At 36.4% G+C, this 26,952-nt stretch overlaps 5 protein-coding genes across 7 annotated transcripts; 2 read left to right on the top strand and 3 right to left on the bottom strand.

The window, feature by feature from the left end:
• The first annotated feature begins 152 nt into the window (after positions 1-152).
• LOC102601656 (gamma-tubulin complex component 4) lies at positions 153-12,067 on the top strand. The gene is made up of 16 exons (XM_006359788.2): positions 153-625; positions 1,400-1,691; positions 2,294-2,430; positions 4,524-4,622; positions 5,112-5,229; positions 6,467-6,736; positions 6,918-6,998; positions 7,067-7,150; positions 7,921-8,007; positions 8,442-8,497; positions 8,575-8,769; positions 9,029-9,254; positions 9,851-9,939; positions 10,832-10,985; positions 11,571-11,693; positions 11,777-12,067. Exons 1-16 carry the CDS (start codon positions 450-452, stop codon positions 11,837-11,839), a joined length of 2,250 nt encoding a protein of 749 aa, XP_006359850.1. The 5' UTR covers positions 153-449; the 3' UTR covers positions 11,840-12,067.
• A 1,541-nt stretch (positions 12,068-13,608) lies between these two features.
• Positions 13,609-16,996, top strand: LOC102601320 (blue-light photoreceptor PHR2). The gene is made up of 4 exons (XM_006359787.2): positions 13,609-14,739; positions 15,995-16,224; positions 16,319-16,411; positions 16,614-16,996. Exons 1-4 carry the CDS (start codon positions 13,780-13,782, stop codon positions 16,690-16,692), a joined length of 1,362 nt encoding a protein of 453 aa, XP_006359849.1. The 5' UTR covers positions 13,609-13,779; the 3' UTR covers positions 16,693-16,996.
• Positions 16,997-17,359: 363 nt separating this feature from the next.
• On the bottom strand, positions 17,360-19,646 carry LOC102600737 (pentatricopeptide repeat-containing protein At3g62890). Of its 2 annotated transcripts, none has more exons than XM_006359786.2 (2): positions 17,745-19,646; positions 17,360-17,653 (listed from the first exon to the last, which is right to left on the bottom strand). In XM_006359786.2, the coding sequence occupies exon 1, from the start codon at positions 19,524-19,526 to the stop codon at positions 18,177-18,179; it is 1,350 nt and encodes a 449-aa protein (XP_006359848.1). In that variant the 5' UTR covers positions 19,527-19,646; the 3' UTR covers positions 17,360-17,653; positions 17,745-18,176. The 2 variants fall into 2 exon arrangements, with proteins under 2 accessions (XP_006359848.1, XP_006359847.1); XM_006359785.2 differs by having other exon boundaries at positions 17,360-17,951; positions 18,067-19,646.
• A 543-nt stretch (positions 19,647-20,189) lies between these two features.
• On the bottom strand, positions 20,190-22,987 carry LOC102600412 (60S ribosomal protein L22-3-like). 2 transcript variants are annotated; one of them, XM_006359784.2, is made up of 3 exons: positions 22,863-22,986; positions 22,506-22,762; positions 20,190-20,561 (listed from the first exon to the last, which is right to left on the bottom strand). In XM_006359784.2, exons 2-3 carry the CDS (start codon positions 22,736-22,738, stop codon positions 20,417-20,419), a joined length of 378 nt encoding a protein of 125 aa, XP_006359846.1. In that variant the 5' UTR covers positions 22,739-22,762; positions 22,863-22,986; the 3' UTR covers positions 20,190-20,416. The 2 variants fall into 2 exon arrangements, with proteins under 2 accessions (XP_006359846.1, XP_015170073.1); XM_015314587.1 differs by having other exon boundaries at positions 20,246-20,561; positions 22,859-22,987.
• Positions 22,988-23,695: 708 nt separating this feature from the next.
• LOC102600083 (60S ribosomal protein L22-3-like) lies at positions 23,696-26,542 on the bottom strand. Its single transcript, XM_006359783.2, has 3 exons — positions 26,436-26,542; positions 26,086-26,356; positions 23,696-24,097 (listed from the first exon to the last, which is right to left on the bottom strand). The coding sequence occupies exons 2-3, from the start codon at positions 26,316-26,318 to the stop codon at positions 23,953-23,955; spliced, it is 378 nt and encodes a 125-aa protein (XP_006359845.1). The 5' UTR covers positions 26,319-26,356; positions 26,436-26,542; the 3' UTR covers positions 23,696-23,952.
• Between the last annotated feature and the right edge of the window lie 410 nt (positions 26,543-26,952).

The following is a 26,952-nucleotide window of genomic DNA, read 5'->3' as shown; positions in this document are numbered from 1 at the left end:
GGAATCCACTTGTTTGATTAGTTCAAGTTCGCATTGTATAAGTCTCAGTCGTTCTATTTCTCAAATCAAAACTACTGGAATATATAGTACTCTTTCTGAGTTCTGCCCTAGTTTAAATTATGTTTTTTCAAGATACAAGTTAAACTGCCCAGTTAAATATCATATAATAGTACAAAACAGAATGTTTGGGGCGTTACAGAAGGGTTGTTGACCTCTTTATAAAGGTTCCATTCTCCTCGGAAAATCTTAATAGCTTAGTTGACGGAAGGTTCATTCCGTCTTATAGCCCATTTCTCTAACCCGACCCGTTAAAATTCGGACTCTGTCCAAACCCTTTCCCGCTTTTCCCCAACATTCCCAGCAACGATCCTTCAAACTTTTTAAAATCAAAATCTAAAATTCTTCAGTTAACTTCAATTCACCTTTACCCTATTTTGTTCAACTCAATTATGCTGCACGAACTCTTACTTGCCCTGTTGGGTTACACCGGAGATCTCATTATCGACGTCAGAGAACAACAAGAACAATCTGGGGCCCAAATTCCTTTATCACCAGATGCACCCATCTCTCAAGAACCCACATTTAAGCTTGCGCCTGATGTCTCCTTCGTTCAACCCAGTGAAAGGTTTGAAATTTATTGTCTTTTGGGTAATGTAATTCATTTTTAGTCTGTTTATGAGATTTGTAACCTCAGTTGAAGATGTAAGTATCCATCTTTAAGCTTGCCCTTGATTAATATTTCGTCCAACCCCCGCTGAAAGGTTTGCTATTTGTTGTGATTCCGGCCTTGCGCTTTCAGAAAAATCATAATTTACTTTTATTTTATTTGTGGTATACAATATGTAAAGGAACCATAGTGTTAGAGAACCTCAAATGATTGATTTTGCAGTAAAACTAGTTTAAGTGGTGGGAAATGGATAGTGAGGATTCATATAGCTAGCCTGAACTAGTTTAATTGAGTCATACGAGTAGTTGTTTTTTTGTAAACACGGAAAGAATTCATTTCCATTTGATGGTTTTAAATATATAGAACCTCACTATGTTAGGAAGTATCTGCATATCTAGTTAAATAATACTATGTGGTTTTCTTTGTTTAGTTCATAAAATTGTTCCAATGATTTCTTGGGTTGTGAAGTCTAGGTGCTTCTTGTGATTTTGGTTTTAGGCGCAGCGATGTCTTTGAGAGGATTATTGCTTAGGAAAAAAATCAGTTCCTTTTTTTTATGGAAGATATAGAATCTTGGTGCATATTTAGACTGCCTTTTCTGCTTATCTAGCTAAATAGTATGCAGCATTTATCATTTAAGCATATAAATGCTACTATGAGACTAGGGCCTTTGATGTATTACGTTTATAATTATTTGGCTGTAGTGTGTTGTGATTTTGGGTTTGGGTGCAGGGATGTCATTGAGAGGATTATTACCCTAGGATTTTACTACAGGGAGCTAGATCGCTTTGCAGCCAAGTCGCGTAATTTAAGTTGGATTAGGTCCCCCAATGAGTCACTTCTGTTGAGGACATCCCAACTATTGAAAGGAAAAGCATCGAAGCAGAGTGTGTACAGGAGGGCCATTGCGAATGGTATTGTTGAGGTGTTGTCAGTTTATAGGTCTGCTGTTCTTCACATTGAGCAAAAGTTACTATCTGATTCACTGCCTATTGTGGCAACACTTACTCAAGGCCTCAATAAGGTGAGTTGTATGTTTCCTCTATGTAATAGACTTTGCTTTTGTTCTTCTTTGCTTATGATCACATTATTGATGACTATATGTCTACTGTGAAAAGAGGCCAGTAAAAGCAGAAATGTAGACCATCACTTTAATACGTTGTCATGGAATTCTGAGTTTGAATCATAGACCCGTATGAGGGTTGTTCTTTTTCATTTGCTTAAATTTCTACGATAAAAACTGGACTGAGAAATTGTTAGATTAGCTGGTCACTTTGGCTGTATCGAGTCTTCTCTTGCATGTTTCTTCTGGTACAATAGCTCCATGTTTCTATATCCTAGTCAATCGTAAGCGAGCTTGCCTGATTTTAAAGTTTCTGTTTTCCTTTTTCTTTTTCTTGTACATCTCTTCTTCCTGAACCTGCATTTCTCTGCTTTTTCACTAATTTTTAGTTCTTTATGTGGCACTTATTTTGCTCTGATCAAGGCTTGATGGTGCTTCCTCAAACTTCATATTATTCTTGTAGCCTGTTTTTCCAAGCTTAATTTTCTTGGTCTTCCTACTTCAGTACATTCAATGAACTTGTGTTTGTTCCTTAATTGACTTGCTAACATATCTTATTTTAGTTCTTCGTTCTTTTGCCTCCTCTGTTTGAGTTGATTCTAGAGATTGAACGTGATAACATTTATGGAGGGAAACTTCTCAACCTTTTACACAAACGTTGCCACTGTGGGGTTCCTGAATTACAGACATGCATTCAGAGGTGAGCATTTTAAAACAGGAAAAGGGTCATATTTGTCCCTCTACTATTGAAAAAGTTTGAATATTTCCCTCCCTCGTATTATCAGTTTATATATGCCCTTAATATTATGCTATCGGTCCATAGATGCCCTTAATGTTATAAAAGAGGCTCAAATTTGCCAGTCCTCTGTTAACCCCATCCATTTTAGCCAAAATGACAATTCACTGCACCAACACCTTCACCATAAATACCATCACCATAAACATAAACCATCTACACACCAACACATTCCTTCTTTTTTGTTTCATGATAATTGGAAGTTTGAAATGTAAATAAATATTCCAGATTATCTTGGTATTTTAAAAGTCATATCTTCAAAACAAATATCAACTTATGAAATGATATTTCCAAAGTATGTCGAAGATTTGAACTAAGAGTTAAACAAGCATAAGAAAAATAAAAATGCCTCCTTATATACTGCCAAATGGGTGATTATAAGAACAGAATTCATACATAGCAAAACACATATCTCTAGGAGTTAAGTAATATCACATTATCAACATAGCTCCATAACAATAAACTTGAAGAGTAGCTCAACATTTGTAAACGCAAATTACGAGTAGGTTGTATGTGATTACTCAAAATCTATTTTCTAATTGTGCTGCCTCTTTTTCTTTTATTGTGTGTAAATCTGCATGCAACAGAAATTCAATTCAAATATTCTACACTAATGTGGAACTTGAAATTTTAAATGATCAAGTGTGATGGCAAATTTCACAACCATTAGCTTTAGCATATGATGAGTTAGTAGTATGTAAAGAAAGGTTAATATAGTGAGTTGGAGGTGATGATACATCTGATGAAGGTGTTGGTGACTTTGGGTAGCGGTGGAAGAAGAAGGATTGGTGTAGTGTGTCTTTTGGCTAAAATGGATGGGGTTAGCGGAGAAAGGATAAATTTGAGCCATTTTTAAATCATTAAGGGCATATATGGACCAAAAGTGTAACATTAAGGGCATACACGGACTGATAGTATAAAGGAAGGCAATATTAAACCTTTTTCAATAGTGGAGGGGCAAATATTACCCTTTTCCCTTAAAAAACTTTATCACATTTTTTTGCCGTCTCGGCTGTTTTTTCTGTTTCTTTTTTTGTGGATTATCTATTTGTCATGGTTGTTGCCAATTGCCATACTTCTCAAAAGTTGCTTACAAGTCCAGTCTTTGAATACTATGCTAGTAGTGGTTGTACAATTGCCATTTTCCTTCTGATAAGGCATGCAGATGTCTTCACAGAAAAGCACACCTACTGATGGGGCATTTTGCGAGAAATTTAAATTGATATCATTAGTCAAGTCTTGGTCCTTTACTAGCACTTGTGTTAACGTGTGCATCTGACCTCCCCCTTTCTAGTGCCTGCATTGGTTTATCTTCCTGTCTAACTCCGCCCCCCTTCCAAAACATTCCAAATTAAAAGTAAAGGTGGAGTAACATAGTGTTATTAACTCCACTTTTTCGGTTGTATCACTATAATGGAGGTAAGTCATAACTCATCACGGTTTTCTGTATCCTCACTGACGCGGGAAAGGATTTCTGTCTAGATAAGTCATTCTTCTTAACTTCGTCTTTTTCCGAGTATTATCAAGAACTTCATGACCAAAATATGATCAAAGATAAGAGAGTTGAATGTGGGTAAAGATGCTTTTGATAAATTAGTCATTTGGAAGTGCAAAAGTGTCTTCCGTTCACTGATAACAGTTTATACTCAAAGTGGACACAACCAAAAAAAATTGAGACAACTTATTCTCTTTGAAAGTTGATTGAGTTTTACTAGTCTCAGGAATTTTTTCAAAATAGTGCCTTAGAATTTTACATATTCTTTTTTTTTTCTTCTGTTATTGAGGATGCAAATGTTTACCCTCCCTGCAAGAATGTAGCCATCCGTTGGATTTTTCTTCTTACAATATAATTTGACTAAGTTGGAAAAGAACTATTAGTGGAATCAGAAGCTGCAAGCTCTATGCTGGTATCTCTGCTAGTACTGTAGCTAATGGATAAAAAAAAACGATTGTTCTCCTCTTTACACGTGTTTCCTTTTCTTTTTCTTGAAGCATAGGCTTCTATGGCATGGGCATCAGGTCATGTACAATCAGCTTGCTTCTTGGGTGGTTTATGGAATTCTTCATGATCCATATAAAGAATTCTACATCAGCAGGTAAGCACTGAGACGGGCGTCCTTAATTCTATTTGATAATTTTAAGCTTGTTTCAGCTTGGCATTTATCAAAATTTATTGATTAATAATATTTTTTTGATAAAGATGATATTAGTCCATTGTTTGATGTGGATCGTTCAGTTAAGGGTGTACGATTGTGAGCTGTGTGTTTCAGTAGATCCCCCAACTTGTGTAGAACTTATCATACTATCTGGTACTTGAAATTTGCCTGGATCAACCACCTCATTCACAAAACTTCACCGTGCATATAGTAGAACACATTTGTTTTTCTGGAATGACATGATTATATCAAGAAGTCACATGGATTGCTTCTCATCTTAGAAGGAACAAATATGTTAGTCAGTGTAGTCAGTCCACCTAACATTCATAATGCTGCATGATGGACATTCATTTTATGTCACTATAATATCCTGTTACTTTTCAAACTGCCATATGTAACATATATAAGTAAGTTGTGATTATGTTTTAGTCAGGATGACAAAGACTCTGAACAGGAATCAGCTCCACATGTGCTTGAGAAACTGACGCGCTTGTCAGTTGCCGATACATCTTTAAATGATTGGCACCTGGGCTTCCATATTTCTTTGGTATGTTTTTTTTTTATGAAGTATTTCTTTGGTATGTTTTGCGTTGTTTGTTTTGTTGGTTCTATAATAGAAAGTACTCCCTCTGCTTCAAAATTGGTTTCCTACTTCTCTTATCAGTTTTACCAAAACTATGTCCACTTTCCTCAAGAGGAAGCTTTTCTCGCACATTTCCTCAATATTTTCCTTGAAAGAGGTATCATATTTACTGGGAAACTGGTCCAGATTCTTCAAGAAGTTAATTGTATCTCCACTTCTGACCCCACTTTCGTGTAAATAATATTGGCCAGTCTAAAGATGGGATGAATGGAGTGTTTGCTAAATCTTCATGTTTTTCCTCTGGATATGTTAATGTGAATCTATGAATATGTTCCATTTTTCTGGTCATCTTCTTTGAACAATATCTCGACTATCGCCCTTGTAAAAGTGTTTGTTTCAGATCTAGAGATGTATTTCCCTAGATGTGTCTTTAGTCTTATGCATCACATTTGACTGCCCCATTTAAAAGGTGATGTTACCAACATCCTGACCATTTAGAAACTCTACTTTTCTGACATTTTGTCTTCTTTATGATGTATATCTGAGTAGGGGGGAATGGAACTGGTTTGTTAGAAAATCTATTAGTCCTGCTATATATATATATATTACTTTGGTGAATCTAGGAAAGATACAACATTTATTAGTTTGATATACAATGCAATCTAGTTAGTTTCTGTCATGTATGTTTACAATGTTTACTTGTTATTCAGGTGCAAATTCGAAGATCTTAACTATAACATTCTCGTGTGAGACATATCTGGAAAAAAATTAATTTTCCTTTGCAAATCTATTGCATAATTGTTAGAACCAGTTTTCTGAATGAAGTTAGAAAGATGTTCTATTGCTCAGAAGAAAAGCAATAGGTGGGCTTAGATAAGAAAAATAGGAATTTATCCTCTTTATCATTCAATAAAGCAAGAGCTGACTACAAGGGGAAAAAAATCTTTTCCATTAGTGGAATTAAAACTGTTTTAACAATAAAATCGTTGCATCATTGATGAATTATGAGTCATTCTTCTCTCCGGCCTTACTTTATCACGTTCCCTGTTACTTTTGGCCTTCTTATCCCGTGACCCTCCACCATTATGCGTCCTCTTTCCCCCCTCTCTGTCTGTCAGCTTCACATGGAATGGAGCAGCTTTTGCCGTCAACCTACTACCAAACATCATTTAAGCTATTTGTACACTCTCTCTCCATGCAGGATATGCTGCCAGAGTATATTACCATGCATGTCGTGGAATCCATTCTTTTTGCAGGAAAAGCTGTTAGGGTTCTTCGCAATCCAAGTCCTGGTTTCCAATGTAAGGATGGTTCATCTCATCAGCAAATACAAAGAGGATTTCAAAGGACCCAAGGATATACAATGACGATTTCTTTCCAGAATAACTCCTTGGATAATACGTTAATTGGAGAAGATTTACTCCCACAGGCAGAGGCTGATAAGATTGAATCTATGCTTCAAGACTTAAAGGTTTCTATTCAATAAGCTTGATCAGTCTTTTAGATTGATGTGGATGATATTATCTTCTTTGCTACATCTATTCAAAGCTTGAAACCTTTCTTAACCTGCTCTGATGGATTTCTCCCTCCTGAAGCTAAGTTCACATTCTATTTATTGTTTTGGCCTAAATTTAAAACTATCTCTTTCGTAGGAGTCATCTGAATTCCACAAGAGATCATTCGAGAATGCTATTGACACAATTAAAGCAGTTGCAGCCAGTCATCTGTGGCAGGTGTAATTGCATATGACCATTTTTTTCTTGCTGCAGATGATGCACTTACACATGATTCCTATTTGCAGCTTGTTGTTGTGCGCGCTGACTTAAATGGGCACTTAAAGGCTCTTAAAGACTATTTTCTTTTGGAAAAAGGTGATTTCTTCCAGGTAAAGGAAACTGATTTCTACAACTCATGTTTCTCAGCGGTGGTAATGGTATCCTGTTCTACTGATGATTGCTTTATTTATTAATTTTTCTTTTTTGGGGAGTGGGGTGTGGGTGGGTGTGGGGTGGTGGGCAGCTCAGAGAGAGAAAGTTGCATAATTCAATTAAAGATCAATTGAAGGGAACATTTTAGGCTTTTATACTAGTATGGCTACTGTTTTCATCTCCGAAACCTAGGGTTTTTAAACCCAACTTATCACATGCTGAATGTTCTTATGAAGGAAATATTAGTATAGATGATCTTGAAGATTTTCTGGGAAATAATCTTTGTTATTGTATGATATAAACAAAATTTATCCCTTGTGTGAAGTACATCATCTGCAAAACATAAACTACCTATGTATATTAATAGGTAGCAACTAAATTAGCAATTTCATCAGTGAATAAACTTACACATGCTTGTGATTTTTTACCCCTATATTCTGTTGGTGGAAAGGACACATGCACTAATTGATGCAACATAAGTAGAGCTAAGTTTTTATGTCATGGTTCAGTTACATTTATCTTGCAATTGTCAAAAAAATATGTGAGAAATAAGTGTACGTTACTATGAATATGGCACAATGAGCTAGTACTATTCTAGTTGAGCGGGAAGTATTTTGTTCACATCTACATGAAGAGCATATGCTTTTTGAAAGCTGTTCCTTTAAATGATTTGTGCAAATAGAGTTTTTGCTCCTTCAGTAGTATTAACAAAAGGTATTGCTGACAGAGCTTCCTTGAGGAGAGTCGCCAGCTGATGCGTTTACCACCTCGCCAATCTACTGCAGAAGCCGATCTTATGGTCCCATTTCAACTAGTAGGTCTTTACAGCTCATTAATGTTTATATTGAATATTGCCTCTATTATCATATTTTTCTATTGTTTGCAATAAGCCTTCCAAATTATAAAATACTCTTTTACATTTTACGTACTGGTTCTTTTCTTTTCTTGTCTGCCTCATTAAAAGGCTACTGGTGTTGGTTGCGTGAAGATCAATCCATGATCTTGAAAAGTCCTGTTGAATGGTGATTAATGTGCTTAGGTCTTTGATAAGTTGTCTACAAGAAGGCTATTATGTTGTTTTTAAATGCTTTCATTAATTTTTGTTTATTTTCAACCAAATTTTGAGTGGAATGGCAGAGGCAGAATTTTTTTGTCCAGTTGCTTCTTCTTTGATCTTGGCATGGTCTTTGTCGTGGTTTTTAATCATTACAATTATCTTAGTCTTGAACTGCCTTGGTTACATTGCAGGCTGCTTTAAAGACTATTGGTGAAGAGGATAGATACTTTTCAAGGGTGTCTTTGCGGTAAGATCATGAGTTGATTTTTCTTATATTTAAAATGTATTAACAGTTCATATCACATTTACTTTTTCTAATGTTAGGATGCCATCATTTGGAATCGCTCTGAAACCCTCACCAGTTGATCTGCCCAAGGTAAAAGTGAATAAAGATGGAGACTCAGTGGGTCACCCAGATGCTTCTTTGGAGGTGTCCCTTGATGGATGGGATGGCATTTCCCTTGAATATTCTATTGATTGGCCATTGCAGCTGTTTGTTACGCCGGAAGTTCTATCCAAGTAAGATTTATATATTTTCTTTTCAATTCCAAATAGTGAACATAGAAGAAGAAATCTTTTTCCTCTTATTTGGAAAATATTTTCTTGGGTATATGGTTTTTCTGGTGGCATAATGTCTTCGCTGACTTTCAGAATATATTCGTTAGTAACAATCCACCAGAATAAAATGAGGATATGAACAGGAATGATATACTTGACATTGTTGTCGGCCAAAACCTTTAGCAACTCCTCTTTGTTATTAATTGCTATTTTGGTTTAGGTATCAAAGGATATTCCAGTATCTGCTCCGTCTTAAAAGGACACAAATGGAGTTGGAAAAATCATGGGCTTTTGCTATGCATCAAGATCATATTGACTTTGCTAAACTTCGAAATGACTCTAGAAAGTCATCAGTGCCCCAGCATCGAAGGCAACGCCTTAGACCAATGTGGCATGTTAGAGAGCACATGGCCTTCTTGATTAGAAATCTTCAATTCTATATTCAGGTAATTTCCTGTAAGATATCTGTGAGCATTCTGTCAGTTATCATTGCTTAATAGACGGTCCAACTTTCTTCAATCTAATGCTTGTTATGTGTAATAGATTTAATGCTCAAAGGCACTTTGAAATTTCCATGATCACATGAATATATGAGCTATGATATAGTAAACTAATCAGGCAGTTAGCTTCTTTCATGTTCTTCAGCAGAAAATAAACTTTTGAAGCGCACAACTGGGCTTATTTTCATGGACCTGCATAGAGTTGAATATTGGAACTCTGTACTTTCACATGGGCTGTCTTATAGTGAATAATTTTGATACCTTATAGCTTGCAAAAGCATGTCTGAGGTTGTTAGTTCCTACATATGATGTAAATGTCACAATTTAACATTCTTCAACATCATCTGAAAAAACTTCACTAATGCGTATGAAAGAAATGTCATAGTCCATCACCACTAATGTTGTGATCCTATTTCTTAATCAGTAGTTGACGAAACATTCACAGAAGGTTCTCTGTTAGACAACCTTGAAAGTCTTGTTTCTTCATTGTCTTCCACGATAATGACTATGCAAAAATCTAGTTAACAAGTTTGATTTCCCAGGTGGATGTGATAGAATCTCAGTGGAACGTTTTGCAATCTCATATTCAGAATTCTCAGGATTTCACGGAACTTGTGGGCTTTCATCAAGAGTAAGTAATTGAACATTTCAATGTGTATTATGCTGTCAGTAACTATTGAATAGTGATTGCAACTGCTGCTATTAGTGCTTTTCGGAATTTAAAATTTGTGTGATCTATCGAATGTTCTTCCCAAGATCATACACTTTGCCTTATGCTTCTTATATTTTTGTCTTCCCTTTAGGTATATATTGTCAAAGATTATCACTGTAATTAGTTGTTGAAACATGAACCTACATTGATATCATATTGTAGAATTGGAGCTACTGGAACGTTGACAAGCATTATGAATCTGCACCCAAGGGTATGGCCTACTGGACAATGAATTGGGTTGAGAACCATAAGGTCTCACATTAATATCCCAGTATGGACAAAAACGCTAGGTGTTTTCTTTCTATCTATCCCAGCCTTGGTGGACAGAGTTACCCGGTACCTATTGTTGGTGGGAGGGTGGCAGGTATCCAGTAGAATTAGTCGAGATGCACGCAAGCTGACCTGGACACTACTGTTATAAAAAAGTCTATTAATCTAAGTTGTAGACTTCTTGTTTACTCTTTCATCTCTGGGACATTCTATCTCAGATATAGGTTCTATCTGTTTTGAACTACTTTTTGCAATGTGACGACTGTTGCATAACCACTGTCGTAGCCTTTTCACACTAAAGTAACAAACATAAGCAAATTTTTTCTGCCTAATAAGTTAGAAGTGTATCACGAATTTGTCTTCCCGAGTTCATACACTTTGCCTTTTGCACTTTAAGTTCTCATCTTATTGAACTTCTAGTAGTTTTTTCAGTAACCCTTAGTTTTAACAGAAACAAGATTACTATATAGTTGCTACTCATTTCTTGTGATTGTTGTGTGTTGTTTGATATAAAAGTTGATGGGCATTGACTGTTTTTCAGATACTTGGCTGCGCTAATTTCACAATCTTTCTTGGACATCGGTTCTGTCTCAAGAATTCTGGATGGAATAATGAAACTGTGCTTGCAGTTCTGTTGGAAGATCGAAAATGACGAAAGCAATAGAACTACTAGTGAACTGGGGCACATAGCTGAGGTACTATTGAGTTGATTTATGCTTCTGGTGGTTTCATTTTCTAATGATAGCCAAGAAAAACATGTTTAGATAACAATTGATGGCTGGTCCATTCAAATTCATGACGAAGAAGCAAGAACTTTCCATACACAAATTGGTCAAAACACTTTGCCCTTTGTTCACTACCTCTGACATTCTTCATCTAAATACACTCTTAAATATAAGCCAATCAAGCCAGAGCATCTTTTGGTTGATGTCTTGATCAATGTCTTAGTCGCCTGTGTCATTATCTAGCTTCTAACACTTTGATTAATCCCCAACTTATCTGACTAATGAGTGCTGACAAAGATGTGGTGGCACCTACTTTTACTCATCATCAAAATTATATCATGACAGAAGAATTAGTCCCCTGCACTAGATTATCAGTGGCTTTTGTTCGTTGAAGAACTTAGTACTTGCTGATGATGAAATCTTTTAGTACTTGGGTACTTGAGTTTGATCTTTTTTTCCTCTATGGTCGTTGATCATTGTTTTGAATTATTTCTTCTATCTATTGTGGACTGGTTCCTGCTGCAATACCTCGTGTTTTTTTTTATGACTTCTCAGGAGTTCAACAAAAAATCAAACTCCCTATACACTATACTCCGAAGTAGCAGGCTTGCTGGTAGCCAGAGAGCCCCGTTCCTTAGACAATTTCTTTTGAGACTCAATTTTAATTCCTTCTTTGAGGTAAATCTCTTCTGGAATTGCATGGAAAACTTCATATTTCATTTGCTTAAGTTATTTATATTACTTCTTAAATTCATCAACAGGCAACTGCAAGAGGGGTGCTCAATGTTGTCAACCCTCGCCCATCCGTATCTGTTCTGCAGTGACAATTTCTTCTTCTTAAAGCCACCCAATGTAATTTTGCTGTAAGCATTGCTTTGTCTGCTAGTTTTTTCCTTCTTTTTCCTGTGTGCGCGTGTGCTGTTACATGCCTTTGTAAGTCGACAAGTTTAGAATTGACGTATAGTTGATTGACTATTTAAACGATTGATGTAAGCAGTAAGAGCATCTGCTACCTTTCCTTGCAATTTCAGCTGGTGCCATCTTACATTTCATGTCTTTTTGGTTTTGCCAACTTGAGTGGTTTTCAATGACTACTGTTTTGGAGTTGGTTATGTGATGATTTGTGTGTTCTTATAATCGATCACGTGGTATCAAGGTTTTCAACCTCAGATTATATAAGTCGAATGATGGATCAAGATCATGTTGTTCGTTGGAAATTCAAGAGGGGTATACGACATTGATTAATTTCTATTCAACCTTAATATTTTCACAAGAATCTAGTAAAGGTCCCTCAGCAAACTCAGAATCAACACTCATTCCTTTTTCTTTTGATTTTTCATCCAGTGTTCGGTACTCACATTGGAGCTTGACTAAATTTGAATTTGCGTCGGGAGGTCCCACATTAGGAGTAAAGTGTTCCTTCTAACAAACGCGACTCCATACCTACTTGTGGCCTGTGGGGTTTGATTTTGAAGTCAAACTCCCAAAATAGTGTATTTTACATTTGGTTTAGATTTTAAAAACGTTTTATTATCCAACGACAAGAGAATACAATTTTCAACCCATGGCCTCTTACCTACCCCTGGCTCTGGCAGGCTCCCCAATCCAATATGTACACAAAATTAGGTGGGAAAATTTAACAAAGCTAACCAAACTGTATTAAATTGCAGCCCTGCACCTTGTTTGGATGGTCGTTACATGTTGTACTGTATTGTAATTTGAATGATTAGTTTAAATATAATGTTCATTTTGATTGTTACTTAAATTTTATTGTATCCGTTAAAATCTATCGTTAGGTAACGACGAAAAGACTTATTTTTATGTAACGATCAATTTGGTGTGATTGTGTCGTTACCTTAATATTTTCTTCTCATTTTGTCTTTATTTACTAAGTATTATTTAATAATTATATTTCATCTTTTACCCTACTTTTTCGTAGTAGAACTACCCCATGACCTACTTTTCTTGTAGGTTTACCATTCAAATCATAGATCTGTGATATTATGTAACGACGGAGAACGATATAATATGTCCAAACATTATATTCATTAAAACAATGCAGTTCGATACGCTACAACACAAGACAATACAATACGATACACTATCGAACAATACATAACAACCATCCAAAAGTGTTATACTCACTATTCCACTCATGCGGGGCAGTGTGATTAGGTGGTCGGAATTCTTCTTACATTAATCAAAAGTTTCAAGTTTAAGATTAAAAATGAACTTTTCAATAGGATGAGCTTTATCCTGGCGAATCTACTAACGATTCAAATTAGTGAACTAGTGAATTTCAATATCAAAATTATTACTCTTATTGTTACGATTAAATTGCAATTTTTTGCATACGATGAAAAAATATTAGTTAAAGGTCTTATTGTTTGATTCTAAAAAAGAAAACCGTGACAACTAAAAAAAGGAAAGGAGGGAGTATTAAACTAAACATAGGTAAAATGTATTAACATGACTTTAATCTTATCATTTTAAATATGATAAAAAAATAATAAGACAAACAAATTAAAACGGAATGAATTTTGATAAATTGAAATTCAAACTCTACCAACCTCTTAAAAGACCAACACACCTAACACAACAAATAGACAAACTTAGACAAAATAAACATCATATTGATACACAGCAAATACCTCACCAGCTTTAACAAACCCAACAAATTCTTTGGAGGGCATTAAGCCGTAGCTTATCTCCATCGTCATCTTCTTCTTCCTCTGTACATTTCTCACCGGAAAACTCATCGGAAATGGATCCCAGGAATCAATTTTCCGATAACCCAGAAACCCAAAAACCTCAAGAAGAAGAACAACAACACCTACCCATTTTACCGATAGCTTCAATTTCTCTTGCTTTATCCACAATCCTTCCAACCCATTTCCTTAATCCCCCTAAAATCTCAACCCTTTTCAACAAACCCAACAAAGTCAAAATCCCAACTCAAGTTTCATCTCTTTCAAATCTCTCACTTTCAGCTTCTTCTCTTCCACCTACAAAATCCAATTTCAAGTCCACCATTTCTGCTAACCCTCTTCAAAACACTCTAACTCTTAACCCTCTTCGTCCTTCTGAGCCTTCTAATGCTGCTGGGCTTCGACGAGCGTCGATTGTTTGGTTCCGTAACGATCTTCGTGTTCATGATAATGAGTGTCTTAACGCGGCTCATAATGAGTCCATGTCTGTTTTGGCTGTTTACTGTTTTGACCCGAGAGATTATGGGAAATCCTCATCTGGGTTTGATAAAACTGGGCCGTATAGGGCTAGTTTTTTGATTGAATCTGTTGCTGACCTTAGGAAGAATCTACAGGCAAGAGGGTCTGACCTTGTTGTTAGAATTGGGAAGCCGGAGACTGTGTTGGTGGAATTAGCTAAAGCTGTAGGAGCTGAAGCTGTGTATGCTCATAGGGAGGTTTCACATGATGAGGTTAAAGGGGAAGATAAGATTGATGCTGTAATGAAGGATGAGGGTTTGGAGGTGAAGTATTTCTGGGGTAGTACATTGTATCATGTTGATGATTTGCCTTTTAAGTTGGAGCAAATGCCCACAAATTACGGAGGGTTTAGGGAAAAAGTGCAGGGATTGGAGGTAAGGAAGACAATTGAGGCATTGGATCAATTGAGGGGATTGCCTGCTAGAGGTGATGTGGAACCTGGGGAGATTCCTTCTTTGGTTGATTTGGGGCTCAATCCTAGTGGCACCATGGGTCAGGTATTACTTTGTTTGATTTGGATTTCTCAAATATCATATAGAATGTAGGTTTATTGAGTATTGGATGAAAGTAGTTTTACCTTTGGTGTTAGAGAAATTCTAATTTTACTGAAATGACATATTTGCGAGTGTTGGAATGAAACCGGTACAAATGTAGTGTAACCGATAATAAGGATGATTCATATGGTTGAACCCAACTAGTATGAATCTGAGCTACTAGTAGTTCTTTAGTTTCGAGTAGCTTTTTGTTTCTTAGTCACTTCATTTTAAGTGATAGAGACGATCAAGATTTCATTTTTATATGGAATAGAAGTGATTCAAGTCAGATATTTGATGGTTTAATCCAATGTAGCTCTTGTATATGTATTCTGAACATTTGTAAGATAAAACCCCATGTTTAAGTGTGTTTAGTATCTGGCATTTGAACATCAGTAATTTAGATGACCCTTGCTCTATGTGTAGTGTCCTTCTATAGGTGTGTGTACTGAATATCCAGCTCATAGCTGAGACATTTTGTTGATCAATGTATTAATGTACTTCTTATTAGGTCGTCACCAACTAGGACACAACACACCATCTATAGTGCTTATAGAATAGACCAAGCGACTTTTATTTGCTAGCTCACGAATATGTAATCTAGAAAGAACATCTTTTAGCCACGTTTGGAGGTTGCTTTTTTAGTATTGCCTGTAGCACAGTGCATAATCACTTGAGAGCTGTTGCCTGATTTTTCACCGACTTGAATATTATAATTGCCATACTGTATTGTAACTTTGGAACTGTAAGTTGTTTTACATCACAAACTAGTCAAACAAAGTTGATTTGTTTCAGTTACTTTGCAAACTATAGCAAACATGAACATTTCTTTATCTTGGTATACATAAACATTTGCATTTGCCCATCATTTTAGAATGACTTGTGATTCCCTTGTGGGAGGAGAAAATGAAGCACTGCAGAGACTTGAATTTTGCAGTTGTCATACTGTATTTTTCAGACTTGAATTTTGTAATTGTCATACTGTATTTAAACATTGGAACTGTAAGTTGTTTAACATCACAAACTAGTCAAACAAAGTTGATTTGTTTCAGTTACTTTGCGAACCAGTAAACATTATTGTAACTTTGGAGCTGTAAGTTGTTTTACAAGACAAACTAGTCAAACAAAGTTGATTTGTTTCAGTTACTTTGCGAACCAGTAAACATGAACATTTATTTATCTTGGTATACTTAAACATTTGCATTTGCCAACCATTTAGAATGGAAAACCAGCTGCTAATGCTTCCCTTGTGGGAGGAGAGAATGAAGCACTGCAGAGACTTAGAAAATTTGCAGCAGAATGTCAGGCCCAACCCAGTAAGGAAAACAAGGATGGCACAACTGACAGCATATATGGTGCAAACTTTTCTTGCAAAATATCGCCTTGGTTAGCTATGGGATGTCTCTCACCCCGTTCCATGTTTGATGAATTGAAAAAGTCCACTTCAAGGTAATGTCTGATCAATAGTTTATTTCCTATCCTGATACTAATGCCTGTGAGACCAATATCACTGATTAACGCTACATTGGTTGTTGTGCTGCAGAACGATTTCTGCTGCCTCTGGCAAGAAGGATGGTGGTAGTGGCACTGGGCTGAACTGGCTGATGTACGAGCTGTTATGGAGGGATTTTTTCAGGTAATTTAGCAACTTAGCTCCTATGACCAAGGTGCTTGTTTCAGTTTCGTTCAGTGTGATACCCGTTCCATCCTTAATCCTTTATGGAAGTATTCCTGCCCTTCAGTTTTGTGGCAAGGCAGTGTTTTATTCTGAATCTGATTAAGCTTCTATCATATATTATTGTATTCCTTGGATAACATTCTGTTTTCTGAACTGCCAGGTTCATCACCAAGAAATATAGTGCTGCAAAACAAAATAGTGCTACTCCAGTAACTGCTTGTGTAGGAGCTGCTGCTTAACGATGGTATATTCAAAAGGAGAATGAAGGTTTCCTTTTTGTATCTTGATTTATTTTTCCCAGAAGTTTAGCCGTGGAATGTTAGAGTTGAACTGTCATTAGATTGAAGCATTCATCAATGGTACATTTTGTCTTTTGACAATAAGTGTTGGATATAAAAAAATTTGTCGCCATTTCTAGCCAGTTGCTCTACAATCCTTCTTATGCTACCAATATTTAATTTTTTTCTAAACTTGATCTGTAGTTGAAAAAGGTGTATAACAAACATTCCTGTAGTTGAAATATGTGTTCCATGTTTGAGATAACTAGTTGTTGGTGATATGTCGACTAAACTTCTAGACATTGGAAGTTTTTTTAGAGTTAAACTTCTAGACATTGTAAACTTCACATTATGAGATCACGTAAAAGATAATTACATATAATCGTTCATAATAAGTGAGACTAGTAGATGATCTCAGGCCTCAATTCTGCCCAAGTGAGCTTGCTCGCGTAGCTGATCTCAGGCCTGATAAGGAAGAGGGTTGCAATGGGTTGACAACCCGTCAACCAGCATAAAACTAATCAATTTATGACGATGAACCACAGAAAACAGTACTACATTAACAATGGACACATAATGAAGTGAACCAGGAATGTAAAGAGGGTAGCAGAGATTTATTCTTTGGTAATTAAATAAAGAAGGTATGCTATTTATAAAGTATTGTGAAGTTCAAAATCTACAATCTGATGTCTCACAACTCACCTATTCCCAAATATCAAATGACATGTTCACCAAACACAAACTAGAAATTTAGCAACCACCAAGTGATTGATGGATGATGTATGAGGAGTCTCTTTTTTGGTAGGCAAATCATGGTGTCTCGGCTCTACTTTTGCAAACTTGACTTACAAGTTGCTTCCGCAACTAGCTTCTTCCTTTTGTTGTGAAACGAATTGGAGCACATATTCATTGATTCATAATACTACAATAAACAAATTAGCTATTTCAAGATTCGATATTACCAAGCAAAACAAATGAATCTTAATTCCGCTGGGAGGGGACTTTGATATTACCAGGTCAGATGAGTTTGTAAGCTTCTGAGCCTAAAAGGAAGAGATTCCCAATCAAAATTCAGTGACAAGGTCAGTTACCACCACTCACTACAAGAAGATTCTTCCGATGTGTCACAACAATCTCGACCACAACTCCACAAGCAGTCCTTGAGGTAATTTATACTGCAACATTACCACCACCTGCACGGTGCATGCCTGACGTTTTTACTGGGCATATCCAAACCATGTTACAGTATTAGCACGGAGAATTCAAATTGCCATGTTCTTATAATGAAGTGAAAACTGCTAAATTCTTTCATTCCTCATTCAAATTTAGCAGTACCTTGTGTAATGTCTGCATAAAACCGTCCATCTTGAACCCGCGCAGAGTATCCTTGAGCATCACATGATTTACTAGTGCCTGCCTGATACTCATTTCAACGTAAACTAGTTCTACTGGATATTTGAATTGACCTCTATGGAACTACGCCCAGGAACTTTCTGTACCTTATTTGTCTCCATAACGTTTCTGATGTCCCTAGCATCTTTCCACCGACCCATCTTAGCGTAGACATTGGAGAGAAGAACATAAGCTGCACTATTTGTGGGATCTTGCTCTATTATTTTGTTGAGTGCAATCTCACATGTTTCAATATCTCCACATATCCTGGCTCCACTAAGAAGAGCTCCCCAAATAAGCACATCTGGCTCCATAGGCATTGTATTCAGAAGATTCCACGCTTCATCAATCAAACCAGCCTTGCCATAAAGGTCAATCATACAACCATAATGCTGAACTGAAGGCGAAATACCAAACTCTTTACTCATCCTCTCAAACATTTCCTTCCCTTGGCTCACCAATCCTCCATGTACACAAGCAGAAAGAACACCTAAGAACGTGATATCATCAGGCATTACTCCGCTGTCAACCATATTTGAAAACAAACAGAGACAATCTTCCCAGTGTCCATGCATAGCAAGACCTGAGATCATGGCACTCCAAGCCATTACATCCTTCTTTGGACCCAAATTTTCAAAAACTAATCTTGCCCGGACTATACTCCCACATTTAGCGTACATTTCAATCAACGAAGTCCCAAGAACAACATTAATCTCCATCCCGAGTTTGTAAACACAAGCATGAGCCCATTTCCCATGTTCAAGTGAACCCAACTGCTCACACGCCGCAAGCAAAATAGCCATGGTATACTCATTAGGCATAACCTCATTTTCTTTTATCATCTCATTAAACAACTCCAATGCTTCTTCACACTTACCCCACCTCACATAACCATCCAACATACTACTCCAAGATACAACATTTCTGCTTGGCATTTTAACAAACAGTTCACGCGCAACACTAAGCAAACCCGCTTTCACGTTCGCATTAACAATAGAATTCCACGCAGGCAAATCCGGTTGAGACATTTCATCAAACACATCTCGTGCAGACCCCACATCGCCACAAGCAGTGTACATACTGATCAACGAAGTTTGGACAAACGGGTCGGATGAAAAACCAAAAACAAGAACCTGTGAGTGAATGGATCGTCCCAATTGGAGGTGTGGTGGAGAATGGACTGACTGGAGGAGAAAAGGGAAGGTGTAGTAATCAATATGGACGCCATGGAAGCGCATTCGGAGGAAGATGGAGAGTGGGGTATGGATGGGGCTTGAAGGTTGATGAGTTCGTTGAACATAGGCTCTGATGAGAGTATTCCAAGTGAAACAATCGACAGTTGGATGCCAAAGATTGAGAGAAGGGTGCGTTAAAGATATGAGCTTTCTGGTTGATATCTTCATTTGGATGTTAAGCAGTGGTTTCAATGCTCAAAGCACAAAGTTTAGCTTCCGGCCATGGATTTTGAAGTTGAAATTTAAAAATTCGAGTACTTAAAGCTATATTTGAATCTGCATGGTCAAACGTCAGCTTGATGTTGTGCATCGCGAGAATCTTAAGAATCTTAGTAGGTCAGCTATGTAAAGTATCACGAAAATCTTAGTAGCTCAATTGATTAACTACGAACTTTCACCCTGTTAGTGAAGGTTTGATTCTCACCTTGTTTCCCCTTCCCCTACCCACATTTCAAAACAAACAAAAAAATGTGTATCGACAGTATACATTTTCTGGTATACAATAACATATAATTCTTCCTAGCAAGTGTAAAACTCTCTCCACTTCAAATTATTTATCGTGTTTTCATTTATGTGCCACATAAAAAGCATTAATTATGAGATATTTTATCTATTTTAATCTTACTTATGTCTTCAGATATAACTATTTCCTTTTAAGTATTTTAAATGGGAGGGAAAATTACAAGGCGTAGAATCGAACCAACAAAGTGAAAATTCAGATAACCAACCAACCGAGAGTTACTACCTTATAATCCCCTTTCTTATTTCTCCTTACTAAACTTTCACTTGGCTGTTTAGCTCCCATGCACACTATTTAAATAACATGTCATCAAGAGGAGAAAGGCAATACAGATAAATTGACTTTTGCGTAATTAACCCCAAAGATAAACAAACCAAAGTATCGATGTAATGTTTTCTTTTACTGATAAGCAAACTGCAAAACAATAATCTAGAAATGAGAAGACAAGATTCATTAGTAACTCGAACAGATGATATAAGGATCAAAAAACGAAGGCCGACTAAAGAAAAAGATAAAGAGAGACATTGAATGGCCATGTTTAATCTTCTTCATCTGCTTCATTCTCAGCAATGTTGAAGTAGCGCAATTCGTAAACATTCCTGTCCTTGTTGGAGGCAATCACCCTAAGCCAATCCCTGACGTTATTTTTCTTCAAGTACTTTTTGACAAGGTACTTGAGATACCTGAAAAATAGAAGTAAAGATTGTAAGTCAAGCTGTTATTTACGAGTCTCGAGTGCCTGATTTCACTACTTTTAACACTGTTCTTTTGGTTTTGGAGGGGTAGGAGTAGAATGCATAGCAATAACTTAACATCACAAGAACTACTTTCATTAATCGGGCATACATAATCTGCCCCAAAGTAAATTGACATTATGTTGCACATTCGCCTCTCTTTTAGACTATCAGTTTCTTTTACAAGTAGCCTTTAGAAAATCACTTGAGTCTAATGTGTAGGTGAATGGTGAAGCTAATAAGGGGTTGATGTCACTTCCAAAACAAGCTTAGAAACATAAAATAGATGAAACAAGAACACCAAGATGTTATGCCACCATTTTCCGTTCTATTTTTATTTTTGTTTCTCAATGTAAATAGGATAATGCATTAGATAAACAAACAATAGAATGACATAAACTCATCATCTTCAGTATGAAAATCCTGAATAGACGGGAAAGTTTTTTTTAGACTTGCAGTGCAGGGAACTCTTAACTAAAATAAACAGTTAAAACGATTTCCTTTTAAAACCATTAGCAATCTGACTCCAGAGGCTCAATTTATGAATGACTGCACTATCCAAAGAAGGTATGCTTACATACACTCCACGGATAGTGTAGAGTCTCTACCCTCCCCAGACCCCACTTGTGGGATTACATGGGGTATGTTGTTGTTGCTGTTGAACTTCCAAATAAGAAATCTTTGTAAAGCAGAGACGAGCCAAACTAAAAAGGCTATGATAAGTTACTATCAGTCTGTCAGTTGTGAAAATAATCAAAACTCCAATAAAAAGCCAACCCCGCCTTCTAATTTGGGACCCATACATAGTCGTTTAGACTATCTGTTCCATAAATTTAGAAACAGCTTCAAGGATCAATAGAACACCCTGCTTAAGTTAACAACGATTACATACAAGATACTACACTGCCATTTTAGTTATTCTGTTTCTCCTTATTTCTCAATGTAAATAGGATAATGCATTAGATAAACAAACAATAGAATGACATAAACTCATCATCTTCAGTATGAAAATCCTGAATAGACGGGAAAGTTTTTTTTAGGCTTGCAGTGCAGGGAACTCTTAACTAAAATAAACAGTTAAAACGATTTCCTTTTAAAACCATTAGCAATCTGACTCCAGAGGCTCAATTTATGAATGACTGCGCTATCCAAAGAAGGTATGCTTACATACACTCCACGGATAGTGTAGAGTCTCTGCCCTCCCCAGACCCCACTTGTGGGATTACATGGGGTATGTTGTTGTTGCTGTTGAACTTCCAAATAAGAAATCTTTGTAAAGCAGAGACGAGCCAAACTAAAAAAGGCTATGATAAGTTACTATCAGTCTGTCAGTTGTGAAAATAATCAAAACTCCAATAAAAGCCAACCCCGCCTTCTAATTTGGGACCCATACATAGTCGTTTAGACTATCTGTTCCATAAATTTAGAAACAGCTTCAAGGATCAATAGAACACCCTGCTTAAGTTAACAACGATTACATACAAGATACTACACTGCCATTTTAGTTATTCTGTTTCTCCTTATTTCTCAATGTAAATTGGCAAATGTTTTCGGATAAATAAACAGTAGAATTCAGAGTGGAACTACACTTGAAGTCTGGGGAACTCTTAATACAAAAATAAACAGCAAAAAGAACCTCTTTTTAATTGATTATGAACTGACTTAAACCTCAATGTGTGAATGACTACATTATTCCAAATAAAAGAACTCCCTCAATCCCCGAATAAACGAATAGGTTTACGATAAGTTACTGTCAATCTGTAAGTGTAAACATAATCAAACTACAATGGAAGTCGACCGCAGCTAGTAATTTGGGATCTACAAGTAGTTTAGCTTTTAGAACCATTTTTTTTCAAATAAAAACAACTGAAAATGAGGCAATAGAATTAGTACCTCTTGGAAAAAGTCGAGTTGCAGGTGACGGTGATCTTGTTCTTGTCACGAGTGATAGTAACGGAATCCCCAAGAGCACCAGCTTTTCCACCAACCTTAATCCTCTCTTGAAGGAACTTGTCAAGAGAAGCAATCTCCATGATACTGTCTTCTACTGGCTTCGAACAGTCAATGACGAAGCTTGCACCCTTCTTCTTACCGCCCTTCACTGCTGCTGCTGCTGCTCGGCTCATCTTTACGCTCTGTATTTCTCTTTACTGTCATTCAAATAACGAAAACAAAGCAAAAATCATCAGATCTCAAGAACAAAAGTTCATCGTTAGAGAAACAGAGAAGAAAAAGTTGGAGCATACGTACAGGAAGAAACTCGACGGTCTACTGTGAGTGTATGGAAGTGATGACTCTGATAAATTAGGGTTTTCCTTTGTTCCTACTTCCTATATGTGGCACCTCGCTCTAATTTGCACTTTTGGCCCTATTTAGGCTAGGTTCTTAACTTTTCTCCCTTGTAATAAATTTTTTTTTATTAGGCATAAGTTTATATTTTTGCATCATAATAAAATAAGAATGAATCATTTTTGTACTACTATATACTATATCGAGTACTTCTACTATATCACAAGTTATGTCTCGCATAACTTCTGCTCTTAAAATGCGTAGTCATTGTTGAAAACAATGATGAAGTAGCGCAATTCATAATAATAAGGATATGATGGAGTGGTAATATTTTTTCATCCTAAACCAGAGGTTTTGGGTTCAAATTCCTTGATACGAAATCGTCTTTGTTAGGAAGCACTTTCAAGTTCTTTGAGTACGGTGTGGGACTTTCCAATGCGAACACAAATTTAATCAAGCTTCAATATGGATACCAAACACAAAAAATTCATAAACATTCTTGTCAATGTGTATGAAAACTTTTAGCTTTCCTTCCTAGGTCTGATATTAGGGAGGTGTAACTTGCAAGTCTCGAAAGTCTTTGGTACGCAGGTCGAAAATGAAAGATGTGAAATGAAGATCTGATAAATACATATACGAATCCTAATCCTGGAAATATACCATTCTGCTGATCTGCTCCCACACACCCAATCGATCTTTTCTGTAAATTCTCATCACACTTCTATCGTTTTAAGACAAACTCAAGAGGAAGTCAACAATCATGGGGTGATTAAACAAAAGACGCAGACAACAAATGAACTCAATAAATTACATGTGATCATCAAGAGGAGAAAACGCCATACAGATAAATTAATGACTTGCGCAAAGTTGACCCCAAAGATAAACAAACCAAAGTATCAAAGTAATGTTTTCTTTTACTGATAAGGGCACAAAAAATCAATAATCTAGAAGTGAGAATATTAGACTCATTGATAACTCAAACATATGATATAAGGTTCTAAATAAGAAGGTTGACTCAAGAAGGAGATAAAGGGCCGTTGAATGGCCATGTTTAATCTTCTTCATCTGCTTCATTCTCAGCAATGTTGAAGTAGCGCAACTCATAAACATTCCTGTCCTTGTTGGAAGCAATCACCCTTAGCCAATCCCTGACATTATTTTTCTTCAAGTACTTCTTGACAAGGTATTTGAGGTACCTGAAAAATAGAAGTAGAGACTGTAAGCCAAGCGTTGTTTACTAGTCTTGAATGCCTGAATTCACTACTTTTGACAGTCTGTTCTTTTGGTTTTGGTGGGGGCTTGATAGAATACATAGCAGTAACGCAACATCATAAGAGCTTTCTTCATTAATCGGGCATATATAATTTGCCCCAAAGTAAACTGTTATACATGTTGCACCTTTATACTCTCGGTGTCTTTTACAAGTAGCCTTTAGACTAACTTGAACCTGAGATGCGTAGGTAAATGGTGATGCTACTAAGTGGTTGATGTCACTTCCAAAACAAGCTTAGAAACATATATCAGATGAAACAAGAATACCACTATAGATTCTACTCAGCTGGATCAAACGTATTTAAAAAATGAAGAATTTCTTCAGAGCCCAACAAAAAATACATGAAAAATATGCTTACACGCCCCCTGAAGGATGTTTCATCTAACAAGAGTATCTACAATGATCATTAATATCAATTACCTATCTCTTTTTTGAGTAACTAAGTATGGATACATATGAATTACCTATCTCTTTCAAGTTACAAACAACTTAATACATATTAATTCTTCCAAGCTTATTCACATGTAATATAACATAATCCAAGTGTATTATTCTGTGTGATCATGGATGTAAAAGATGAAATCAACAAAATTGCACTTGACACAAACTAATGGACACAAGTGGAAGGCTAGGTTGCAGTCTAATTGGTCTCACCAACAACTGCCTACTTAAGAATCCACTTCACTGAGAAGTGAGTGGTGCTAAATAATCTAGCTAATGCTCACGGACAATCTGAACAGAATTTTAGGAAGATCTGTGAGGATTATTATAGTAATATAACATTATGCAGATACACTATTCAAGTTACGGATAAAAAAAAATTATGAAGGAGATTTCATTAGAAGGCATCAAGAAGATGCAAAGCAAAAAATTACAGCAAAAGAAGGGGTCTGCTCCTATACAAGAATTTACTAAATAACTAAAGAGCAGACATAGTCCAAGTGGTTACAGGGGCCTGGTTGAACCAGCTATATAAGAAGACCAAACAGTTGGATTTACGAATAATTACAAGATATTATGCCACCATTTTTGTTCTGTTGTTTCTTTGCTTTTCAATGTAAGTAGGATGACATAAGCCCATCATCTTCAGTGTAATAACTCCAGAATAGAAGGGCTTATACTCCAACTAAAATAAACAGCAAAAAGGACATCTTTTAAAAACCATTGGTAATCTACTCTGGAGCTTAAAATATGAATGAATGCAATACTCCAAATGAGAGCTCTCTGAAAAGCAGACACAAGTCACAATAAAAGAGGCTATGATAAGTTACAGTCAATTTGTCAGTTGTGAAAATAATCCCAAGTATGATAAAAGCCAACCCCAACTTCTAATCTGGGACGTTTAAGTGTGTAGAGCTCATAGACTATCTGTTCCATAAGTTCAGCAAGAGCTGCAAGGATAATGAGGGTACCTTGTTCAAGTTACAAATGATTACTTACAAGATATTACACTGCTGTTTTAGTTCTTCTGTTTCTCCTTACTTCTCAATGAAAATAGGATAATGTTTTGAATAAACAAGCAGTAGATGACACAATCATCTTCAGTGCGATAAATCTAAAGTGGAACTGTAAGTTTCTCAAGACTAGCAGGCAGGGGAACTCTTGATAACTAAAATAAACTGCAAAAGGACTCCTTTTTAACCCATTATCAACTGACTGAAAGCTCAATGCGTGAATGACTACACTATTCCAAATAAAACAACTCCTTGCAAAGCATAGCACATCTCAAATAAACGAACAGGTCTACGATAAGTTACTCTCAATCTGTATAATCAAACTACCATGAAAGTCGACCCACAAGTAGTTTCATCCATCAATTTTTTCAAATAAACCCAATTAAAAATGAGGCAAAAACACTACAACTAAACGAAATGTGGAGCGGTAAAATGGTAATATAGTACTAGTTAGTACCTCTTGGAGAAAGTGGAGTTGCAAGTGACGGTGATCTTGTTCTTATCACGACTGACAGTGACGGAATCTCCAAGAGCACCAGCTTTTCCACCAACCTTAATTCTCTCTTGAAGGAACTTGTCAAGAGAACCAATCTCCATGATACTGTCCTCCACTGGCTTAGAACAGTCAATGACGAAGCTTGCCCCCTTCTTCTTCCCGCCCTTCGCTGCTGCTGCTGCTGCTCGGCTCATCTTTACACTCTTATTTCTCTTCTGCTGTTATTCAAATACTGAAAAGTGAAAACAAAACAAAAATCATCAGATCTCAAAAAAAGTTCATCGCCGGAGAAAAAGTTTGAGAATACGTACGGGAGAAATTCGACGGCGGCCGACTGCGAGTGTATAGAAGTGGATGATTATATTTAATTAGGGTTTTCCCTCGTTCCTCTTCCTATTTGACCCGTCGCCCCGACCCAAATCCAATTTTACCCGTTTCATTTTGCCCTTAAGTTATAGGCCAATAGCATTGTTGATGATACAGGAACCCGCAACTACGACATTTGGTTGTGCACAGGGTGAAAACGTCATTTTATGCAATAGTTTGTAAATTACACATAAAACTCATAAAAGGTAATTTTTACTAGGCAAGTTTGGTGTGGCGAGCTTGACTTAGAAAGCAAACCTCTTGCTTTCGCTGGCAAGGGGTTTTGAATTTGAGACCTCCAATAGGCCAATAACATTTTTGGACTCTGATTATTATAAATTTTAATTTTGATCCGTATAAAATTTGATTAAATATTTCATGTTTAAATGAAGAAATACTCATTTTTGAATTTTGGTTTTGTAAATAATAAAATATTTATAAATTTATCATAATTTTTAATTA

The sequence above is a fragment of the Solanum tuberosum genome, unplaced genomic scaffold (assembly GCF_000226075.1).
Source record: "Solanum tuberosum cultivar DM 1-3 516 R44 unplaced genomic scaffold, SolTub_3.0 scf00309, whole genome shotgun sequence".
Taxonomy (NCBI): domain Eukaryota; kingdom Viridiplantae; phylum Streptophyta; class Magnoliopsida; order Solanales; family Solanaceae; genus Solanum; species Solanum tuberosum.
Note: the sequence above shows the minus strand (reverse complement) of the source record. Positions and strands in the feature narration are given on the sequence as shown.